This window comes from Geotrypetes seraphini, chromosome 1 (assembly GCF_902459505.1).
Source record: "Geotrypetes seraphini chromosome 1, aGeoSer1.1, whole genome shotgun sequence".
In the NCBI taxonomy this organism is placed as follows: Eukaryota; Metazoa; Chordata; class Amphibia; order Gymnophiona; family Dermophiidae; genus Geotrypetes; species Geotrypetes seraphini.
The window spans coordinates 471,305,436-471,328,950 of NC_047084.1; the positions used below are offsets into that span (position 1 = coordinate 471,305,436).

At 43.4% G+C, this 23,515-nt stretch overlaps 1 protein-coding gene across 1 annotated transcript in view; it reads left to right on the top strand.

The window, feature by feature from the left end:
- CEMIP2 (cell migration inducing hyaluronidase 2) overlaps positions 1–23,515 on the top strand; it is a 181,318-nt gene that overhangs the window by 60,171 nt on the left and 97,632 nt on the right. Inside the window, exons 3-4 of the mRNA XM_033962543.1 lie at positions 8,332–8,472; positions 13,227–13,788. Coding sequence (XP_033818434.1) covers positions 8,332–8,472; positions 13,227–13,788 — 703 coding nt within the window. The remainder of the gene's footprint in view (positions 1–8,331; positions 8,473–13,226; positions 13,789–23,515) is intronic.

Consider the following 23,515-nt stretch of genomic DNA (forward strand, 5'->3'; position numbering starts at 1 on the left):
TTTATAAATTCCGGTACCCTGTACATTTTCTTGCAGTATCGTTTTTGTTTGCTTTGCCGTCCTTTTGCTGCAAGTCCAGTTGGTTTTTTTGTTTGTTATTCTGTCTAGAGCATTCGGGCACTGGGATGAAGCCTGTTAAGTGCACGTTCTGTAAAGGTAGTTCTATATAAAACTGCCTTCATAGGTGCAAAAATGACTTAATCTAGCATTCTGTCTTCAGGAGCAAGCATTTATGCCTGCCAGAAGGATTTATGCCAGCGGCCAGAGCAGTAACGGCAGTGGTGGAGATCGTGAAGCCGCATGGAATAAGGCTGCCTTCAGTGGCACATTAACCCTTTGCTGCAGCTTGGGCAAACACGTGCATTGAGTCTCCTACCATAATATAAAAACATTTTGTAAATCCCCACAAACTTGAGCATTGTTACGGCAGCAGGCTGGGGAATCATAGAAGCCACTCTCCAATCCCACATCAGCTCCTTCTTATCTCTTGCAAGTCACTTAACTTTCCATTGCTTCAGGTATAAACTTGGGGGGGTCCTTTTACTAAGCTGCGGCAAAAAGTAGCCTTAGCATTCCCTTAAGCAGGTTTTAATGCAGCTCTAAAGATCTATTTTTTGTATTAATGGCCTGTGGGAAATTCCTGGCCCAGTTTTCTAGGAGCCCCCTTGTTCACCTTCACACAAACAGCACCAACACATGAGGAAAGTATAAGGAAAAACTTTTTTCTTTACTTTGCTGAGCCTGTTCACTCACCGGCTCAGGGGAAGCACTTTCTTCATTCAAAATAAACAGCCCTTCTCCAGGCTCACGCATTTATTGGTACAGTTCTTAGAATAATAAGTTAGGTTTACTTCAACCACTCTGCTGTCACTCTCCCCTCATAAGTATTAGTCTTTTTCCAGAACTCTGTATCAGCTTGTGACCTCTCTCTCGGGGACTCCTTTCTCAGGGAACGCTCATGGAGAGTCTGTTTCTTGAGGCTTGTATTGGCCTCTAAATTTGGAAGCCTTCTCTCACTCTGGGACCTCCCTGAATTAATCTTAACCTGGAAAAGATATACTCATGTTTGCCTGGGTCCCACCCCTGTGACTCAGGAGCTCTTCCACCTCTTAGGTAGCCCAGCCCTAAGCTGCTGAGCCCAGTGCATCTTGGGGGTTGTAGTTCTTTCTCTCTACGATTAGTGCCCCCTGCTGCCTGGTGGTATAATATCATTACTGAGGGCAAATCCCTGACTCTTTCACATGGCCATGCGCTAATTTTTCATTAGCACATAGCCTTTGAAAATCTTAATAAGAATAGCCTTACTGGGTCAGACCTATGGTCCATCAAGCCCAATAGCCCGTTCTCATGGTGGCCAATCCAGGTTACTAGTACCTGGCCAAAACCCAAGGTGTATCAATATTCCATGTACCAGTACAGGGCAAGCAGTGGCTTCCTCCATATCTTTCGCAATAACAGACTGAATTTTTCCACTGGGTACTTGACCAAATCTTTCATTGCAATTAACAGCCACCCATTTTGTAAGCGGTAAAGGCTCATGTTCTATTCCTGCTCTAACCAGTTAGCGGGGGGTAATGTAGCTGTGCTAATTAGCACAGGAACACCACCTCTTCATCTCCCCCGTCCCACCCCCAGACATGGTCCCCTCAAAAAAACATTTTTTTTAGCTTGCAACTGGTACATGCACCTTTGGAATTCCACAGGATACCTTAGTATGTCTCACACTACACCATTTTAAGCTACAGTAGGGCTTTCAAGTGATTCAGTGAAGCCCTAGCCCTGCTGGTTGGTTTATTTGGTTAGTTATATTTTTTTAAGTTTATAGCATCTTTCGCTCTCTTCCCTTCCCTCTCCTCCCCTCCCACCACAGGTCCAGCTTCTTTGGCCCTCCCTTCCCCTCCCACCACAGGTCCAGCAACTCTTCTGTCCTACCCCCTCCCCATAGTCCATCTCTCCTACTCTCAAGCATAAGATGAACATTTTCCCTCTTCCTCACCCAGCCCCCTCCGTGGAACCTGATGTTTTTGCCAACAGCATCAGTGATAACACATTGCCTAGGCCAGCCCCGGATTCTTTTTTCTGCCACAACTTTGTTTACGTTTCTTTGGGTGAGATACAGCAGAGTGAAGGATCCAGCTTAGGCAACAGTTATTACTGATGTCATCAAAGACATCAGTTTCCAAGGTAGCAGTATCACCCAAATGACTGCTAAGAGATTGCTGATTTTGTTTTACTTTTCCTATTTTGCATGTAACTTTCCTACTCAAATGTAATATGTATTGTATGTGTAACATGGGAACACGACTTTGCCCAAATTCCGCCCTGGAATGTGTCTTTTCTACTTGTGGGGTAGTTTTTATAAGAGACCTTCTGGGTTTAATTCTGTAAATGGTGCCCAAATTTGAGCGAAAACAAAAAAGAGAAGACAAGGCAACCAAAAAAAAAATGGGGGGGGACCATTCTGATTCCAACACAAGGGTAACATTTATTCTCTGAGCTGGTGGGAGCGATTTTTGTTCTACTGACAATTCTCAGCATAATAGTATGCAAATTATATGCATGCAATTTGTGTGGAGAATCGCTGGTAAAGGAGGGGAGGAACTGTGCCTGGCACTTGTTCAGAAGAGCAGTCAGGAGCAGCACCTCCTGCCTGCCTGCTAGCAAAAATAAATCCCCCCTCCCCCAATGTTGGGGTACTTTTTTTGTTTGTTTAAGAGATCGACAGGAGGAATGCCCGCTCCCCCTCGCCAACCCCCCACTACACCAAGACAAAACCCTGGTGGTAGTGAGTCTATTCTTTATTGCTTGCCTTGGGGTGATCACATTGTTATCCCAAGGCCTCTTTCTTGCTTGGTACCCATCAGTGTTCCCCTCATGTACTGCTTCCTTGCTTTGTACCAAAAGCATGACCATATTTTTATGTTTGCATTGAATCCTAGGTGCCATGCATTTGATCACTTGGGCGCTTAAGTTTCTTCTTGTTGTCTACACTCCCTCAGGTCCCCTCGGATACAGACCTTGGTATTATCTGCATCAAGTCATACTTTTTCTACTAAGAAAAATCAAAACTTGTTAAACAGGGACAAATCCAGATGACCTGAGAATAGAAAAATAATTATTTGAAATGAGTTATAGTTCATGGCTAAATTTCTGGGTAAATGGTCTGGAATGCAGTTCTGTCACTTTTTCCAACTCCAGCACAGCAGGTATGCTTTGTTCCAGTTTTGGAAGCCTGCAGGGAAGAGAAGGGAGGAGATGAACCTGGAGCAAAGCAGGGAAGTACAGAAATTTATTTTCTTTCTGTGTAGACCTACAGAGATCTGGAACTATCCATATTTTCTGGTCAGAAACAGAGACTGCTTCCTAAAATATAGTCGGGGAATACAAAACAGTCGGAATAACTTCGACTTTCTCCCCATTTAAACATTTTAGGAGGGCTAGCTTTCAAGATGCTGTGGCTGAATTTTCATTCTCCCCAAACTTCATATTTATAGAGACAAATCTCAAATTTTGCTAGTGAATATTTCACATTCAAGGATTCCATTGGTGCTTCAGTGGGGAAATGAGAGGGATGACAGGAATATTTAACTCCTGCAGGTTCAAGGAAATCTCAGAATTCTCTAGATTTTTCCTGTCTAGGCTGTGTCGACACTCCTTCTTGAATCAGTGTTGTCTGGATAGCTGAATCCTATCCTCCCTTAAGCTACTTAACTCGTTCAGCCAGGGAAGATAAACCAGTTCATGTGTCTCAATTTTGAAGAGTGTATCAATTGTAAGATGAGTCAGCATAGAAACCAAGAGCTCCAGGGAAGCTGTCACACTCTGTAGAACAGGGATGCCCACACTTTTTGGGCTTGCTAGCTGCTTTTAAAATGACCAAGTCAAAATGATCTACCAACAATAAAATAAAAACAAAAACCACAGAGCACACTGAAAGTCAGAGAAAATGTTAATTATCATTCATATTCCAGGGTTTTTTCAAAGAGGTCAAGGCAGATGACTTTAAAATATGCAATGTCACCTCGGTAACAACCATACAAAAATAGACAAATATACCCCCTCCCTTTTTACTAAACTGCGATAGGAATTTGTAGCGCAGGGAACTGCGCTGAATGTCCCGCAGTGCTCTCGATACTCATAGGCTCCCTGCACTAAAAACAGCTATTGTGGTTTAGTAAAAGGGAGCCATAGTGCAAAATATAGACAGCAGATATAAATTCTCAAAACGGACACATTTTGATCACTAAATTGAAAATAAAATCATTTTTCCTACCTTTGTTGTCTGGTGATTTCATGAGTCTCTGGTTGCACTTTCTTCTTCTGACTGTGCATCCAATATTTCTTCCCTTCTTTCAGCCTCCTGTATGCTTCCTCTCCTCCAGACCTTATTCTCTCCCCCAACTTTTTCTTTCTTTCTCCCTGCCCCTTCTTTATTTCTGTCACCCTGCCTCCCTTTCTTTCTTTCTTTCTCTCTTTCTCCATGCCCCCTTTCTTTCTGTCTCCCTGTTCCCCTTCTTTCTTTGTCTCCCTACCCCCTTCTTTCTATCTCCCTGCCTAACCTCTTTCTTTCTTTCTCCCTGCTATCCCCCAAGCCACTAGGTTTGTCGCTGCCATCGGGGAATAGGCCCCCAAGCTACTAGGTTTGCTGCCGCCGCCATCATCGGGGAACAGGCCCCCAAGCCACCGTCGCCCAAAGCTCTCCCTGCAGAAGCATTGCGCTGACCAGCATACCGCTCCCTGACGTCAATTCTGACATCAGAGAGGAAGTTCCGGGCCAGCCAGGCAATGATTGGCTGGCCCAGAACTTCCTCTCCGATGTCAGAATTGACGGGGAGAGAAATGCTGGTTGGTCCGACGCTTCTACAGGGAGAGCTTGGGGGGGGGGGGACGTCGGGGAGAGGAAGGCTCATCGGCCTGGTAGATCGGGACGGCAATACGAGTCTATCATGGAGCCCAGGATGGGCTCCGCGATCGACTCGCGTTGCCTTCTCGATCTACTGGTCGATCGTGTTCAACGTATTGGGCACCCCTGCTGAAGGACATCTAGAGGTTTACAAAGTGGGACTCTGTTCTGAAAGCCCATTAGGGCCAGCTCAACCTTTGGACCAGGTGAGGCTCTGGACCAGGGCACCAGAGATATAGGGTGTTGAAATCCCTGGACCATGAGTTCACCACCAGTCCTTCTCTCTCCAGCCCCTAGTCCAACATTTTTTTTCCTTTCCTTCCCCTGATGCTCTCTAAAACATTACCTTGCTTGCAAGTGGCAACAGCATGCACAGTAGTCTGCTTTCTGCCAGCCCTGGGTTTTCCCTCTGTCACAAACCACCTGCGATTTCCTGTCAGCAGGACAAAGCAGATGGAGGAAACAGCTTGCTGTGCATGCTATTGCTATCAGCAAGTTTAGAAAGCCATGGGGGAAGGAGGAGAGTGAGCAATACCTGACTAGGGACTTAACAGAGAAGGAGAGAAAGCTTAAACTTCGGGTTGATGGCACTACTATCAAAGTTGGCTCAGGGCACCATAATTCTTTGCATTGGCAGTTACAATAAAAAGTCAACGTGAAATTATATGTAATTCTCCAAGCAAGACGCATTGCTTCCATACTAACATCTGAAAACAAACCAGATTCTCGCTAGAGTACTGTTTTTGTGTTCCCTTCATTGACTCCCCATTGAATGGCAAGCCAAATTTAAGATGTAATGCAGTGTGCTTTATTGATTCGGTACACAGTTACTCACCAGGCGTTTAGCAATCAAAAACTTTATACACAATCTTTTTATAAACCATTTACTTGTATTGCTACTAGAGACACTCCAATAATCCCTGTTGGCTGTGCTATTGATGTAACATAGCTGGTTTGGTGGAATACATTGCTGTCCAGCATGTGTCTGGAAATGGCCAGTGTTAAAGTTCTGAAACAAATGTGACCATCTCTGGGAAAAGGCAACTTGGTAGATCCAAAATGTTGAAAATGACAAGATTTTTTTTTCACATCATGGGTCCATTTGCAGTCTGAAAAGTTACATGTTGGAACTTTTCCATAACTTAATTTTTCACATAAAAGGATGGGGGTTTGGACTGTTGTATTAAGTTGTTTGCTCTAAGAATTTATTAAAACTTCATTTTTTTTTATTCTGGGGACTTTAGAAATCATTCAATTTTTTTTTTTCTTTTTTGCACTTTTTGAATATAGCACTGTTAATTTTATCATGCTTGGTCAAACGCCACCTGAGATCCATCAATAACAGGCCTGGGATGCCCTTAGATGTCTAGTACAGCACCCATGCTATACTGAATGGATCAGTGTGTATATATCTTTCACTGACAGGTTTGGGTAACCTGTTGAATCCTGTTCATAATAGGGACTACGATTATTTCACATGAATGAGGAATTCCCAGTAAGTGCTCTTATCTGTCTATAATCAGCCATTCCCAACCTATTCCTCAGGGCAGATCTAGTCCCATTGAGTTTTCATGATACCCACAATGAATATGCATTTTCCCATCTCCCCTCTCCCCTCCCCATGGTCCATCATTTTTCCGCCTCTTCCTCCCCATGGTCCTGCATCATTCCCTCTCTCTTTTTTTTACTTCTTTTTTCTCCCCAGGTCCAACATTTCTCTTACTTTCCACCCTTCCTTCCATGCCAAGGTTCAAGATCTCCCTTTGTGTCTGTCCTCACATCCAGCATTTCTCCCCTTCCCTCCCTGCTATTGCTGGGTCCCTCTAGCTATCCCTTCCCTCTATTTGTGGGTCTATCATTTTTTTCGCCAGTTTGTCCCCCCACTCCAGCCTATCTCAAAACATCTCCAGGGAGCTCCCGTGGTTCATCTTTTTTTTTTTTTTTTCCTTTTCCACATCCCTTTCTGATGCTTCCCTCCTTTCCTCTCACTTTCCCAGTTTACCTTAATGCACATTTCTCTTCAAAATAGAGGAGACTCTGGAATGGCCACTCAATTATTTTTTCTCTCCCTGCATGTGACTATGAGCAATTTCAAATCTTACTGCCTACACTTTCTGCTGCAAAATTAACAAACAGGGAAAGTCTGCAGGGAGGACTGGGTTCTTTAGGTCACAGTGCTGGCAGAGAAATGCTGCAGACGGGATGGAATGGAGCTGTGACATGAACTGGTTTAGGAGACAGGCTGAAAATATCCTACTTAAAAATTGGCTCCCCCTTGACATCTGTGCGAGTTTATTGGAAGGGATAATGGGAGATGAAACAGAAATATGATGGCAGATAAAGAGGCCAAATGGCTCATCCAGCCTGCCCATCCATAGCATCCACTATCCCTAAGAGATCCCACATGTCTATCCCACATTTTCTTGAATTCGGACACGGTCTTTGTCTCCATCACTTCTACCAAGAGACTATTCCATGCATCTACTACCCTTTCTGTAAAAAAGTATTTCCTTAGATGAGATTTGGGTTGCAGCCTCTGGACTTACATGGATTTTAAGTGGCAGATATTAACAGAAGTTTTATTTAATACTTAAGCCAATGATCTGAGCACACTGCAGTCTTTCCCTGGTATACTCTCTTAATTACAGGTTCTCCCCAGAATAATCTATATAAACCATAGATTGAACCCAAGGAAGTTTTCCTCAGATTGTTAATGTCTGGCATTAGCAAGTGAAATCTCAACAAATTCAGCAGCTCCCTGACGGCGCAACAGGGGTTTTCATGCACTGCAGAAGAAAAAACTGATGTCTCTTTGGGTACATGTAACCCCTCATCATGGAGATCATAATCTTTTAAAATCTCTTTCGGAGATGAGAGAAAGAAGGATAAGGGTACTGTTATTGTTGTGGAACATTTCATCTTGTCTTAACTAAAGTAATTTTAAGAATTTCCCTCTTCCTGTTTGATTGTATTACTTGAATCATTGTGCCCTGGCAAATGAATTTAGCAGCACTCTGTATCTCTTGTATTTTCTTTCTGCTTGGACTCATAAGAACATAAGAGCCACTATACTAGGACAGATCACAGGTCTATCAAGCCCAGTATCCTGTTTCCAACAGTGGCCAATCAGATCCCAAAGGGTAAAACATATTTTATCATGCTTATTTTAGGAATACACAGTGGATTTTCCCACATCCATCTTAATAATAGCTTATGGACTTCTCTTTTAGGAAGTTATCCAAACCTTTTTTTAATTCCTGCTAAGCTAACTGCTTTCACCACATTCTCTGGCAACGAATTCCACAGTAATTACACGTTGGATTAAGAAACATTTTCTCCTGTTTGTTTTAAATCTGCTACTTAGCTTCATTACCTGCCCCCTAGTCCTGTATTTTGCTGCTGACCCTGGATTTTTTGCTGTGTTTCAGAAAACTGTCCGGATCAAAACTATTTTCTTACTCACTGGAACCCGGGACATGATGCTGAGAAGAGAGTTGTTATCAAGAAGGGGGATAAGCTTCTTCTAAAGTCAGATGCCACAGTGTACTCTCTTATCATACAAGATGGAGGTATGTTTGATCTTTGTGACATTTTGGATTGAACTGTGTTCATAAAGTAGGAAAAGGAGCCCTGATGAGACCTCCTTTTAGAAGGGGTAAGTTTCAGTCCAGCTTTGGCGAAAAATATAGCTTTGGCACATTGATCTTTTCTGTTTGTTATTGCTAATTATAAAGAGTGTGGCATGTGTTGGTGGTTTTTCTTTTAGGTTGCACTGTGGCCTGGTGCCTTCTTTGAATATTTGATATACTGCCATCTTAGCGATTTTTATAAATCCAGTAACAATCTAAACCAGAAAAAGAAGCAGATGGAATCATGGTTTATTAAAACAAAATTAGTGTCAGTCCTGCGTGGGGTGTTCTTCCCATTGGGAATTGACCTGTACAAGACTAAGGAATTACTGATTTTGTATTGGAAACATATGTTTGGGGGGGAGGGTTAAATGGGTGATAAAACTGTGGCTAACATTCATAGAATTTGGACCTTTAAAAGGTATATGGTGGTGTGGCGATGACCTCTAGTGTTAAATGTTCTCCAAAGATCAGAACCTTCACTAGTGCCAGAGCTTGCTCTTAATACTTTACTCCTTGGTCTTCACTCCCAGTCCTTCAGGGCTGCCAACAGATCAAGTTCTCGAGTTGTCCCTAATGAATATGTATGAAGGAGATTTGCATGCCTGCTACCTCCATTGTATGCCGATCTGTCTAATGCATATTCATAACATTAACAATGAAGCAACTTATTTTGTTAATAAACTTTTAAAATTCTTTAATGTTGTTTCTTTAATTACAATTACATGCTTTTTAATCACAAAATATTTATATTCTCATATTACCAGTCCACGAAAGACCCCTAAAGTTTTAAAATCTCCTTGTCTCGTGTTTTGAGTTCAAATGCAATGCCGTTTTCAATTGTCCATTTTTAACTCATTTTATAAATGGAAAGACACCTTATTCCACTGTCCTTAAACAGAAATGTTGTGCTAATTTCCTTCAAGACCTATTGCAATCTGTTTCCAGCAAAAGTCCACGATACACAGCCCCGCTCAACACCAGTCTTTGTTTCACCTATTGGCGTCTTCAGAAGCCGAGACTAGAATAGGTGTTATTCAGGCTGGATTCTATGCCTAAAACATTAATTTAATTTATTTGTAACAATCTACATTGCAAATTATAAATTATATTATTTAAACTGTATCTTCCCTTCTACCTGGTTGTAATTTTCATCGGCAGGCAACAGACAGATAATGTCCTCCGTGGGATCAATGCTTTTACCTCTTAATCTCCTATTCTAGTCTCAGCTCCTGAAGACACCGATAGGTGAAACAGACTGGTGTATCATGATATGATTAAACAGATTGCAACATGTCTTGAAGGAAATTAGCACATTTCTGTTTAAGGACATTGAAACAAAGTATCTCTCTGTTTATAAAATGAGTTAACACGAGTCGAGGAGATTTTAAAACTATAGGGGTCTTTCATGGACTGGCAATATGAAAATATAAATATTTTGTGATTAAAAAGCATGCAATTGTAATTAAAGAAACATCATTAAAAAATTTAAAAAGTTTATATAACAAAATGATGACAAAATAAGTAGCTTCATTCTTAATGTTATGTATAAACCCATTGAAGTGAATAATTTATCAACAACCCAAAATCCATTTATTCTAATGCATGTTCATTACGGATGGTCTGAAAACCTGACCTATTAGAAACATAAAAGTATGACGGCAGAAAAGGGCCGACGGCCCAACAAGTCTGCCCACCCAAGAACCCTCCCTCCCTCTCATCTATTAAGCATTCCTCTGGAGCGACCCCACCTGTCTGTCCCATCGTCCCTTGAAGTCGAGCGTGTTGCTGGCCTCGACTACCTGACTTGGAAGACCATTCCATCGATCAATTACCCTTTCGGTGAAGAAGTATTTCCTGGTGTCCCCATGAAATCTTCCCTCTCTCAGCTTTAGCAGATGTCCTCTAGTCGCCTTGGGACCGGTAAGAAAAAAGATTTCTTCCTCCACCTCATTTCAGACTGTGATGTATTTGAATGTTTCTATCATGTCCCCCCTTTCTCTGTGCTCTTCGAGAGAACGTCTGAGCAGCTTGCTCAGACGTTCTTCATATGGGAGATCTTTAAGTCCTGAGACCATCCTAGTGGCCATTCACTGAATCGACTCCATTCTCTTCACGTCCTTTAGATAATGTGGCCTCACCATGGATCTGTATAACGGTAGTATAACTTCAGGCTTTCGGCTGATAAAGCTCCTTCTGATGCAACCCAGCATTTGTCTAGCCTTTGCTGAAGCTTTCTCCACCTGATTGGCAGCTTTCATGTCTTCCTGGATGATTACTCCCAAGTCCCATTCTGCTACAGTTCTTGTTAAGTTTTCACCATTTAGGGTGTATGTTCTGCATGGATTTCTGCTACCAAGGTGCATCACTTTACATTTTTTGGCATTAAAATTCAATTGCCAAGGACTGGGAGTGAAGATCAAGGCTTTCATGGTCTTATTTATGTGGTAGGTTGATCAGCATAAGCCAGGGATCTCAAAGTCCCTCCTTGAGGGTCGCAATCCAGTCGGGTTTTCAGGATTTCCCCAATGAATATGCTTTGAAAGCAGTGCATGCACATAGATCTCATGCATATTCATTAGGGAAATCCTGAAAACCCGACTGGATTGTGGCCCTCAAGGAGGGACTTTGAGACCCCTGGCATAAACTATACCTACCTCTGAGCCAATAGCACCAACTTCTGAAAGGAGGTCCACTATCCAAGCGCTAAGTAAGAGTAGGATGCACAAAGCTCCGGCAATCTGCTAAAAAAAATACCAGGTTGGGAGTGATTTTTGTTTTGCTGAGCTATGCTCAGCACAAATAGCATGCAAATTAAATACATGCTATTTGTGCCAAGTAGGCCAGTAAAAGGGGAAGGAACTGTGGTGTCTTTGCAGAAGAGCTAAGCAATAGGCACTGCTCTTCTGTGCAGGTCCAGTACAGCTCCCAATCGCAAAGCTCGCGAGCAGTTAATTAAAATGTGTTTTTTCTTTGTTTAAACACCTGATATGAGTGCAACTATTGAGTGTCTGTTATGCAAGTGTGTGTTCTGACCATAGGCGTGGGACATACACTCACATGACAGATGCACAAACAGCTACCGGCCATTCCAGACCAACCAGAAAATTTGAGCCGGTAAAAGGTGGACATTCCCTTCTGAGCATTTGAAGGAGAGCTCATTTTAATACTAATGAGCTCCTTCTAAGTCATTTGCATAGGGTTCGCAGGGCTAGATGCACTAAAGCAGTGTTCTCAAACCCAAACCCTTTACAGGGCCACATTTTGGATTTGTAGGTACTTGGAGGGCCTCAGAAAAAATAGTTTGTTTTATTAAAGAAATGACAATTTTGCATGAGGTAAAACTCTTTATAGTTTATAAATCTTTCCTTTTGGCTAAGTCTTAATAATAATATTGTAATTTATAGCTAAAGAGACATATGATCAAGAAACAGTTTTATTTTACTTTTGTGTTTATGATAAACATACCGAGGGCCTCAAAATAGTACCTGGTGGGCCACATGTGGTCCCCAGGCTGCAAGTTTGAGACCACTGCACTAAAGCCTCCGATCATCTAACTATCGTTGCTAAACTGATTTGATTGGTTTAGTGACCGATTGTATTTCCGATCCGATGCTCTAAACAGGCTCACCATTTGGTTTTCCATGCAATCTTACATTCTCTGATTCTGGCATGCAAATGAGGTCATTAATATTAAAACCAGGCATCCAGTCAATGCCCTAAATTTCCATGCCACAATTGGGTCAAAAAAGCCGACAGGTTTCAAAATCGGCAGGAGGAATGTCTCTGGCAGGGGCCTTAGGCATCTGAGCCAATCAGGGCTTTAGCCCCCTCCCTGTGCATCCCAGGATGCACCGGGAAGGGGAAGGCCCACCACTTTACAGTGGCAGGCCTGTGGAACAGGAGGGACTGGACATCCCTCCTGCTGTTAACTATTTTACGGTACGGGGGGGGGGAGTTCAGTGGGTGGGGGTTTGAGGAGTCATCCGGTGGCAGGAGCGTAGTGGGCATCCATCCTGACAATCTTTTTTTGTAGGGAAGGAGTTGGTTCAGGAGGAGGGGGGGGGTCGTAGCAGGCAAGAGGGAGTTGGGTGGGTTGTTAGGGGAGGCACAGGCATTTCTTAAAATGGGGCAGATATTGTGTGTGTGTGTAACACATGCACAAAATCTGTGCTATTAAAAATGAAAGAAGCCCCAAAAGCTGAGTGGCAGGGGGCTTCTTTGGGGCTTCTCCTGCCGCTCATTTGTTCGGACTTCACCACACCGGCTTTGCGCATGTGTCCAATTGCTCCCAGAGCGACTGGTCCAATGGGGGATTATGGTGAACTTCCATGCAAATCATCTGCATGGAAACTTTTTGGAACATTGACCGCTGTTCCGCAATGGGCCAAAAAATCAATCAACAGCTGCTCGCACAGTCTTAGGGACCATGTTTAGTGCATCTAGCCCTCAATGGCTGCTACCGTGATTAGTAAAAGCCCCCCGAGATCCCTTTTGAGCATCAGAGACTGAGCTGCCTTGCAAATAAGTCTGGCTACAATCAATCTTTTGAGAATCTTCCCCTAAGCCTGGTTCACACCAATATCCGAGATGTTAATTGGAGCCCAAGGTGAACAACATTTTCAATGATTCTGACAATGAATGTGAGCATTGCACTAATGAGATATTTTTAATATACCCTCTCTTTCTTGCAGGGCAGCTTGTTTTTGCAGATGATTCAAAGGGATCTAGAAATATTACTTTGAGAACTCGTTATATCCTGATAAAGGATGGTGGAGCGCTTCATATTGGAGCAGAAAGATGTCGCTACAAATCCAAAGCAACTATCACTTTATATGGCAGATCGGATAAGGGTGACAGTGTGCCAACGTTTGGCAAAAAGTTCATCGGTGTGGCTGCTGGTGGGATACTGGAATTGCACGGAGCTCAGAAGGCCTCATGGACTATGTTGACAAGGACACTACATTCCTCAGGGCTATCCTCTGGTTCATACTCATTTCAAAGGAATTTTAGCAGAGGACTAAATGTGAGAGTGATTGACCAAGACACTGCGCAGGTATTGGAAGCAGATAGGTTTGATACCCATGAATATCCAGACGAAAGCAAGAGACTGCAGGAGTTTTTAAAAGCTCAGGATCCTGGTCGCATTGTTGCTATTGCAGTGGGAGACTCGGCTGCCAAGAGCTTGTTGGATGAAACCAGGCGGACTATCCAGAATCTTTTGGGCAGTAGACTTGTCAAAGGATTAAGTTACAGGTAACTCGCGCTCGGCCAAAAATAAACACTTCTCCCCTTTCAAATAACAAATACGAGTACATAGAAATCAATGTGGACTGACTTCAAGCACTAGAAAATTCTCTGGTGAAAGTGCATTCTCAGTTCACATCATGCTAATATATTACGAGTGTTTTGAGAGAATGTAACACGAGGCTATTAACAACAAATATCTTGGCAGTTTTTGTATTCCGAAGGAGGCTCTTGCTTGAAGCTACCCAAAGTTAACGCTTGATAAATATCATTTGGAGGTCAACTGTGTAAATTTAATCATAAACAGGACCGTCTTATGGCTTCTTGCTGGAAAATGAAAAAGTGAACTTGTGATGAAATTGTTTATTTGAAAGGAAAATAATTTGCTATGTTAGTTGTCTTTCTGTTTGCATTCCCCTGCAGTTCATAGTTCTGCCATTAACTTATTTTCCCAGATTTCTATTTGGAGCTGGAGGTGATTGAGTTAGTTTAGCACTAGTTTAACTGATGTCCCTGTTCACTGTTGGTTACTGATGGCTGGTTCAGGGCTCACTGACTGAACGTTTGGAGGTTTGGGCCTGCTTTCTTGGACATCTGCTGTTGTAAAATGATGTATTTTGGTATTCTTTATAGAGTTTTGAAGCACTTAAAACTTATTTGGAATGACCCATTATAGGCGGCAAATCCTTTTTTTACTCGCCATTATCAGGCTCTGCTCCAGTCCTGCCCCTAAGGGTTTGTCATTCAACTAGATGCACAGCTGTAATTAGCCTTCTCAAAGTCTTTAATTATACTCTTATCAATATTCAGCTGGTGTTAGTCAGTGTTTCTTTCTTTTCTTTTTTTTTTTTTTTAATTAACTGTTGCCAACAAACTTGGCCCAGATATTCAGTGCTGAGCCATCTTGGGCAGCTACCCAGATTTATGTGAGTCCTAGCCAATATTCAGCCAGGACCTGTATAAGACGTGCGAGTGGGTCAGCTGGGATCTGTATCCAGGGGATCATGAGAACATAAGAATTTGCCGCTGCTGGGTCAGACCAGTGGTCCATCGTGCCCAGCAGTCCGCTCCCGCGGTGGCCCCCTGGTCAAAGACCAGTCCTACCTGCTTAAGTACTGGTTCAACAGGAACCCGTCCAACTTTGTCTTAAATCCCTGGAGGATGTTTTCCCCTATAACAGCCTCCGGAAGAACGTTCCAGTTTTCCACCATTCTCTGGGTGAAGAAGAACTTCCTCACGTTTGTACGGAATCTATCCCCTTTCAACTTTAGAGAGTGCCCTCTCGTTATCTCTACTTTGGAGAGGGTGAACAACCTGTCTTTATCTACTAAGTCTATTCCCTTCAGTATCTTGAATGTTTCTATCATATCCCCTCTCAGTTTCTTCTTTTCAAGAGAGAAGAGGCCCAGTTTCTGCAATCTCTCACTGTATGGCAACTCCTCCAGCCCATTAACCATTTTAGTCGCTCTTCTCTGGACCCTTTCAAGTAGTACCGTGTCCTTCTTCATGTACGGTGACCAGTGCTGGATGCAGAACTCCAGGTGAGGGCGCACCATGGCCCGGTACAGCGGCATGACAACCCTCTCCGACCTGTTCGTGATCCCCTTCTTAATCATTCCCAGCATTCTGTTTGCCCTTTTATCTGCCACCACACATTGCGCGGACGGCTTCATTGTCTTGTCGACCAGTACTCCCAAGTCTCTTTCCTGGGGGGGTCTCTCCAAGTACCGCCCCGGACATCCTGTATTCGTGCATAATATTTTTGTTATCAACATGCATCACCTTACATTTATCCACGTTGAACCTCATCTGCCATGTCGCGGTCCATTTCTCAAGCGTACTTATGTCATGTTGCAGATGTTCGCAATCCTCGTGCATCTGTACTACTCTGAATAACATCGTATCATCCGCAAATTTAATCATCTCACTTGTACCAATTTCCAGATCGTTTATAAATATGTTGAAGAGCACAGGTCTAAGCACCGAACCCTGTGGCACTCCACTGGTGACACTTTTCCAGTCGGAGTATTGTCCATTTACTCCCACTCTCTGTTTCCTATCCGCCAGCCAATTTTTAATCCACTTGAGTATTTCACCCTCGATTCCATGAATTGCAATTTTTCGAAGTAGTCGTTCATGCGGAACCTTGTCGAAAGCTTTCTGAAAATATACAGTGTCGAATGGGTCACCCTTGTCTATCCGTCTTGTTTACTCTCTTGAAGAAGTGCAGCAAATTCATCAAGCAAGATCTTCCTCTGCTGAAGCCATGCTGGCTGGTCCTCATCAGGTCGTTTCTGTCAAGGTGCTCAATGATGCGGTCTTTTATCAGCACCTCTACCATCTTTCCCGGTACCGAGGTCAGACTCACCGGTCTGTAGTTTCCCGGATCACCCCTCGAACCTTTCTTGAATATTGGCGTAACATTCGCCACCTTCCAGTCTTCCGGAACCCTTCCTGATTTGATCGACAGATTGGCTATTAGTTGAAGCAGTTCAGCTATAGTCCCTTTCAGTTCCTTGATTACCCTTGGATGGCTGCCATCCAGTCCTGGGGATTTATCATTTCTAAGCCTATCAATCTGCCGGCATACTTCTTCTAGACTGACCATCAACCCTGTCAGTTTCCCATCTTCATTTCCCTAATATGTTGCGTATATCCTCTTCAGTAAACACAGACGAAAAAAAATATGTTCAGTTTGTCGGCGATGGCTTTGTTCTCCTTTAGCACTCCCTTCATTCCTCGGTCATCCAACGGCCCCACCGCTTCCTTCATGGGTCGTTTCCCCTTAATATATCGAAAGAACGGCTTGAAGTTTTTCGCCTCCTTGGCTATTTTTTCCTCATAGTCTCTTTTAGCCCTTTTTATCGCCTTATGGCACCTGCGTTGATGCTGTTTGTGCTTATTTCAGTTTTCATCCGTTTTTGACCTTTTCCATTCCTTAAACGAAGTTTTCGTGTCCCTGATCGCTTCTTTCACCGCTACAGTGAGCCACGCCGGTTCTTTCTTTTTCCTCTTGGATCCCTTGTTGATACGTGGTATATATAGATTTTGCGCCTCGGTGACTGTGTCCTTAAAAAGGGTCCACGCTTGCTCTAGCGTCTTTACAGTGCTTATCCTCTTCTTGATCGTCTGCCCCACCATGAGTCTCATCCCTTCGTAATTCCCTTTTCGGACGTTCAGCGCAGTTTCTGTCGTTCTGAATCGATGTTTCGTCCACGTGTCCAGGTTGAAGCAGATCAATCTGGATCTTTCTGCCCCCCTCCTTCCTCATGTGTAAGTCAACCCCCTCCCATGTCCAGGCCTACCTTAAGGTCCCTGGTAGTCAGATGGGTCACTGGGGTAAGAGTGAACCACACTCGCTCCTGCCCCTAATGACTTCTGCTTTAAAATGACAACTGGTGACTCTAGAGCAGTGGTTCCCAACCCTGTCTTGGAGGACCACCAGGAACAGCATTTACTAATCAACAAAAGACCTGATGCTAGAGGTCAGCCTTCCACAAATGGATGGCTAACCTCTAGAGCAGTGGTTCCCAAGCCTGTCCTGGAGGACCAGCAGGCTAGTCGGGTTTTTGGGATAGTCCTAATGAATATGCTTGGAGCAGATTTGCATGCCTGTCGCCTCCATTATATACAAATCTCTCTCATGCATATTCATTATGGCTATCCCAAAAACCTGACTGGCCTGATGGTCCTCCAGGACAGGGTTGGGAACCACTGCTCTAGAGGTTAGCCATCCATTTGTGGAAGGCTGACCTCTAGCATCAGGTCTTTTGTTGATTAGTAAATGCTGTTTTGACATCCTGATGTTCTGCTGTTCTCACTGTGCTTTTACTTCTTGATTGCTCTGGTAATTCTTGCCTCTCCTTTTGCGCAACTCTTTTATCAAAGACAGGAATGGTAGAAGAGATGTTCTGCATTCATTTGCTTCTATGGACTGCAGAACATGATAGCTCAGGGCTGCCCAAGTCTGGTCCTCGAGATCTACTGGCAGGCCAGGTTTTCAGGATATCCACAATGAACATGCATGAGAGGGATTTGCCTGCACTGTCTTCTTGGTTTGCAAATCTCTCTCATGCATGTTCATTGTGGATATCCTGAAAACCTGGCCTGCCAGTAGATCTCGAGGACCGGACTTGGTCAGCCCTTTGATAGCTGCTACCTTCCCAGACTAGTGAGCAGTTTCCACATTATGTAATAATAATAATTTATTTTTATATACTGCCTAACCAGCAGTTCATAGCGGTTTACACAATAGGTACTTGGCATACAATATAATATCATACATAATAAAATTCTAAGTAACTAATACAAGCATTAAAACTAATGAATAAGGAAAACACAATATAAACTAAGTATGGATAAAAAGTACATTATAACTACATGATAATATGAAAATCAATAATGTATATTATATTGTTTAAATAAGTAGGTTTTAAGATCTTTTAGAAATTGATAGTAACAGTGTTTTCCCTCATTGGTTCCTTTTGGAGCTGGGGAGAATAAGTGTGTGTGGTGGCTGAAGACAGGGTAAGGGTTTGTAATACTTCATTATATTCATATTATTGCCTGTCTGCTGCTGTTCAGCCTCTGATTGAGCTTTTGAACAGTGACGACTTTTATATATGCCAGCCTTACTGAGTAGCTGTTCAACAGTTCCTCCTGTACAGCCTCAAATTAGGGGAAATAAGTTGTGTCATTTCCCCATTCTCTGAGGCACCCAAATGAAAGGTAATCATAAGCTTGAGAAAGTGCCAGAATGTACAGAAAATAGAAGGCACTGTGAGCTGTGCTTTTTCTGACTTTTTGTTAGAATAAAAAGTGAAAACCTGACTATGGAATTGCTGCTTTAAAAGAAATTTAAGGAAGGCACAGGGCCCCGTTTCTTTTTTTTTAATGCCAGATTGTTTCAGCTCTAGTTTTGGTTTTTTTCTTCAGTTTTGATGTGTGTGTCTGGAGATAATAAGTAGGCACTGTCGCATGCAGCACCCGTGTTTCGTGGCACCTTTGATGCTCCGTAAGTGCCACTGGCAAGCACCGCATTGCTGCATCCCGCATAAAGTGCGCTGCAGTAAAAGGAGAAGCAGCATTCTCCCCCCTGACTTGTGCATTTTACACACCAATATGGGGGTAATTCTATAAGGAAGGCCTCAACACTTATTATGTTGTTTATTTATGTATTTCATTTTCTTTCCTATTCTTCTCAAAAAGCTCAGAATGGGTTACAGGTTAACATACATAATATACCATTTACAAGGTTAAATTTGCCATAGTTACAGTTCAAGATTTATCAATACAAGTTTTTGTTGTAGAGCTAGAAGCCCAAAAAATAATACTTGGGAAAATGAATTAATACCACGTGAGCAATACGTGAAAAACAATTTAACAAAAAAGAAATTAGCCACTTGAATTACTACAACACTTTCAGCAAAGTGTAAAAAAGTGCTCAGGACTAATAATATAATAGAAAGAACACCCGCGGGATGGCGTGGGAGACTCAAGAGCTATGTAAGGAAATTCTTCTTTACGGAGAGGGTGGTGGATGCCCTACTTACGGCCTCTTTTACAAAGCCATGAGGCAACAGCACTGAAGCCCTTTAAATCTCTGTGGGCTTCAGGGCTGTTAGCGCGGCTTTGAAAAGAGGCCATTAGTGGGAGAGACGATTTCAAACTGAAGAAAATAAAGGTAATGACTTTTAAAGAAAAGGCTTAATATGAGGACAGCTGCTAATAATATCAAAAATCCTTCTCAATCAGTCCTTGATGATTTTCTTGACATCTAGGAATCCCTTAAGATGTTCTGGGGGGAAAAAAGTATATTTGATTCCCAAGTACCTTACCAAGCATTTACAGGGATAGTGCTGAAAGAAATGTGGCACCCAATTTGATTGTATCTTGTCGTAAAGAAAGAAAGTCTTTCCTTCACTCTAGCGTTGTTTTTGAAACATCGGGATATATCCAAACTTTTTGATCTCCAAATAATTTTTGAGCATGCTTAAAGTATAACTTTAAAATCATGTTAAGGTCCTGCTCAAAGACTAGGGATACCACCAAAGTGGCTCTATCGGTATCAGCTGTTATAGTTTGTTCTAATAGAGCAGTTAAGTTACCAAGATCCATCTTTTTAGTGGAAATCTTTTTATTTGGCAGGTAATATATTCTATTTATCAGTGGTATATTATTTGAGGAAATATTTAAATTTTCAATAAGATATCTCTTAAAGAGATCAATAGGCGAAGTACCTAAAACAACAGGAAAGTTCAAGAGATGAAGGTTTAACCTACAGTTGACATTCTCAATCTGTTCCAATTTTCTATGGATGGAAATACTGTCCTTAATTGTTGCCAATTTAAACTGCTATAAACTTTGTATATCCTCCTGAGTTTGCTTGGCTTGGTCTGAAAAATCTTTTTTCATAGAGTCTACTGATTTAGTCAAAGTTTCTATCTGAGCAGAAAATTTTGATACCTCTTGATTAGACTTTATTAAAGAATTTTCCAACTGTTGAAGGAGTAAGCAGATGTCTTTTAATGAAGTCTTTGTGGGGGCAGGTAGTCCTCCTGCTCCATCAGCTGAACTTCCCAGCACTATTACTTCAGCCACTGTGCCCCTGCCAGGAGACCCATGGAAGTCCTTCCGGGTTCATCTCCTGCCCCAGCGTGCCTGTTGTAGCTGGACACGGAGGCTCAAAGGGCACTGGAGGAGATAAAGATGTTTCCATTCCTGTTGGGGATAAAGGCTCTCCAAAACCACTCCACAAAGCCGGGTCAACCTCTCCGGAGTAGTGCACAGCTGCCGGCAAAGCCGCAAAGAAGTGGTCCACAGTCTGCTGAACTGGGGTGGAGGTAAGTGCTGGCAAGGGAACAACTCTAACCATTTCATTTCAAAAAATTCCCTTCTCAAATGTCATTTCAATTTTCATAGTCCAAGTTATCCAAAGGTGTAAAATTAAATCCACTATGAATAGCTCCTGAACTTAAATCCTTTTTAGTTACTATCAAAGGGGCTGAGCCTCAGATCCCCGTGTGTTGTATGTGTTTTACAGTCACATTAGAAAGGGAATTAACTTCACTGGCTCATGCTCCCCTCCTGCCCTGTTGTTAATCAAAAACCCTTATAGTTCTTAAATTTATAGTTCTTAAAACAGGGACTTAACTTTTAGATCCTGGGCAGGGTTGAAAATAGGCAGTGAAAATCGTTGTTACTCAATCTTTCCTGCTGTGTCTGCTAGTCCCTTCGCCAATGTTAAGCTATCTGTCCGTTTTGCCCTCAGGCTGCGTCAGGGCTGTGGACCAGTATAATGTCTAAAAGAGAAAGAGCAATAGCAGGAGAAGCTGTACATAGCACACTTAACATTTCTCTAAATAACATTCAAACTTACTGCGGCTCTATGATTCACAAGCTCACCACGGCAGAGATGGCTACAGAGTGAACTGCCTTTGTTTTATAACGTCTGACATCATGCTCAGCTGACCAGCAAGCCTCTCTCTCAAGCCTTGCATTCTTTGTGTGCTGTTCATAATCAATAAAGATGTTGATGTTCCAAGAATTAAAAAAACAAGTGCCACTCAATTTTCTGATTCAATCCATGTGGTTCTTCAGAATGTAGACGAAATATCCATTCCTGCTCTTTCTTTTGCAAAACCAATTTTCTGTCACCTCCTCTTGGCATTGGTGGCACATGGTCCAGAATAAAGCATTGAAACTCCCTGGTGCCATGACTTACTGCAAAGTACTGTAAAGTATTCAACCAGTGGTTATTCAATCTTATTACAAGTCACTCATCCGTACTCGAAAAGGCCTTGAAGTTTGCCCGATGTAAAGCTTTAAACACGGGCATACAATCCCGTATACCACAAGTAGTTTTATGCCTGAGTCTGTATCCCTTCTTTGTCTGTGGATGCACAAAGCTGCCATCCAGTTCTAAGGTCATTTCACATGTCTTGCACTTACTGCATTTCTTATGGCTACTCTTTCATTCCACATTCATATTTCTCTTTGTTGTGTCTGAAGGACATAGAATCTCCTTTAAATTTTGTTGTCGACTATAGGCTATTCTTAAATCCTTGCCCGCAAATGTGGAATGTAATTGGACCAGTGCTCACGTAGGATTCATGCTATCGCTCCTACTCCTCCGCCAAAGGTGAGCACACAGGTTGGACTCCATTCCTCTGTTCCTGCGGATCTGTTGTTAAACAATAAATCCCGGGGGTCACGTGATGTCGAGCTGCTGAGCAGACGTCGGTGGGGTTAGCTCCCGATCCCATTCCCACCATCGGCGATTTTTGACCCCGGAACGCCGCGATTTCGCCGCAGATTTTGGCGCTGGAGGTGGTGTGACTCTCTCCCAGTGTTTTCCTGCCATCGGGGCTTTATGACCAGCAAGCTGCCGCGCCGGGAGAGGGATCGCGGTCGCGCGGGTGAGTCCAAGATGGCCGACCGCGAGTCTCCTCCGCCGCTCCCGGCGCCGACCGCGTGGGTGTCTGAAATAGTGGCCGAAGTGAAACTGCTGCTGGAGGGATCCCTGACCACGAAACTGCAACCGATTGGAGACAAATTAGATTCTGTGGACACTCGGCTGGAGACGCTGCAGGGAGAGTTTTCCTCCTATCAGCAGCGTCTCACCACGTTGGAGGATAGAGTTCAACAACGTGAAGGGGACCATCAACAACTTCGAGCTCAGCTGGCCGCTATGGAAGCAAAGGTGGAGGACCTTGAGAATAGGTCCCGTCGGGGGAATCTGCGACTGGTAGGCTTACCTGAATCAGTGAAGGATGGTGAGCTCCATTCCTTTCTGGAATCTTGGCTGCAGCGCTCTTTAACCTTATCTGAAGCACATGGTCCCCTGAGAATTGAACGCGCTCATCGTTTGGGCCCGCTGGGAGCACCAGGCTCGCGAGCTCGAACTGTCATCCTTAAGTTGTTGAACTCTGCCCATAAACAAGAGATTCTGCGAGCCATTCGCACCTCGGGCCCTCTGCTGTATGACAACTCCAGGGTGTTATGTTTCCAGGACTATTCCCCAGCTCTACAAGCCAAACGGAAGGAGTTTACTACCATCTGCTCCCAGCTGTTTCAGATGAAAATATCTTTTGCCTTGCTGTATCCTGCACGTCTGCGGATCCGACATGCTGGTCAGACTCACTTCTTTGTGGTGGCGGCTGAGGCGCTTCGCTTCATGCAATCCTTGCAGGCCCCAGACCCTGCTCCTTGATAGCCCATTGGTTCTTTTCAGCTGGAGTTCCACTGATCGTTATATGCCTCCTCTGTCTGATGTGTCCTGGAAGCCTTGATGCCAGATGGCCAGCTCCCGTGGTGGTCTGCTCTGGGCAGTACTTATTTTGAGGGCTGGCGGACCTTGATGTGGTGCAGGCGTGATGGACCGATCTGGACTTCCTTCGGACAATATTTTTCTTATCCTGCCTGGAATGTGTGGATGATTGGGAGGGGAGTGCATGTTTCGTTTGAGTTGGATGGAGTGTTTTGTATATAGGGAGCGCTTCTCCCTTCCCGAGTGACTGTATGATTGAGGGATTAGCGTGGCTGGGTAAGACGGGGAGGGAATATTTGAGTGTTGGGTAGTGGGGGTTGATGGTACCTATGGTGGCTCCGTTGAGCATTTGCTTGTTGATTTCTATTGCATTGTTTCCTGATTGGTGGTTGCCCAAATTTAATGCCTAGTCTGTTATGGGGCATCGGGCGGGCGAGGGGTGGTTGGGATTGTTTCTGTGTTGTTTGG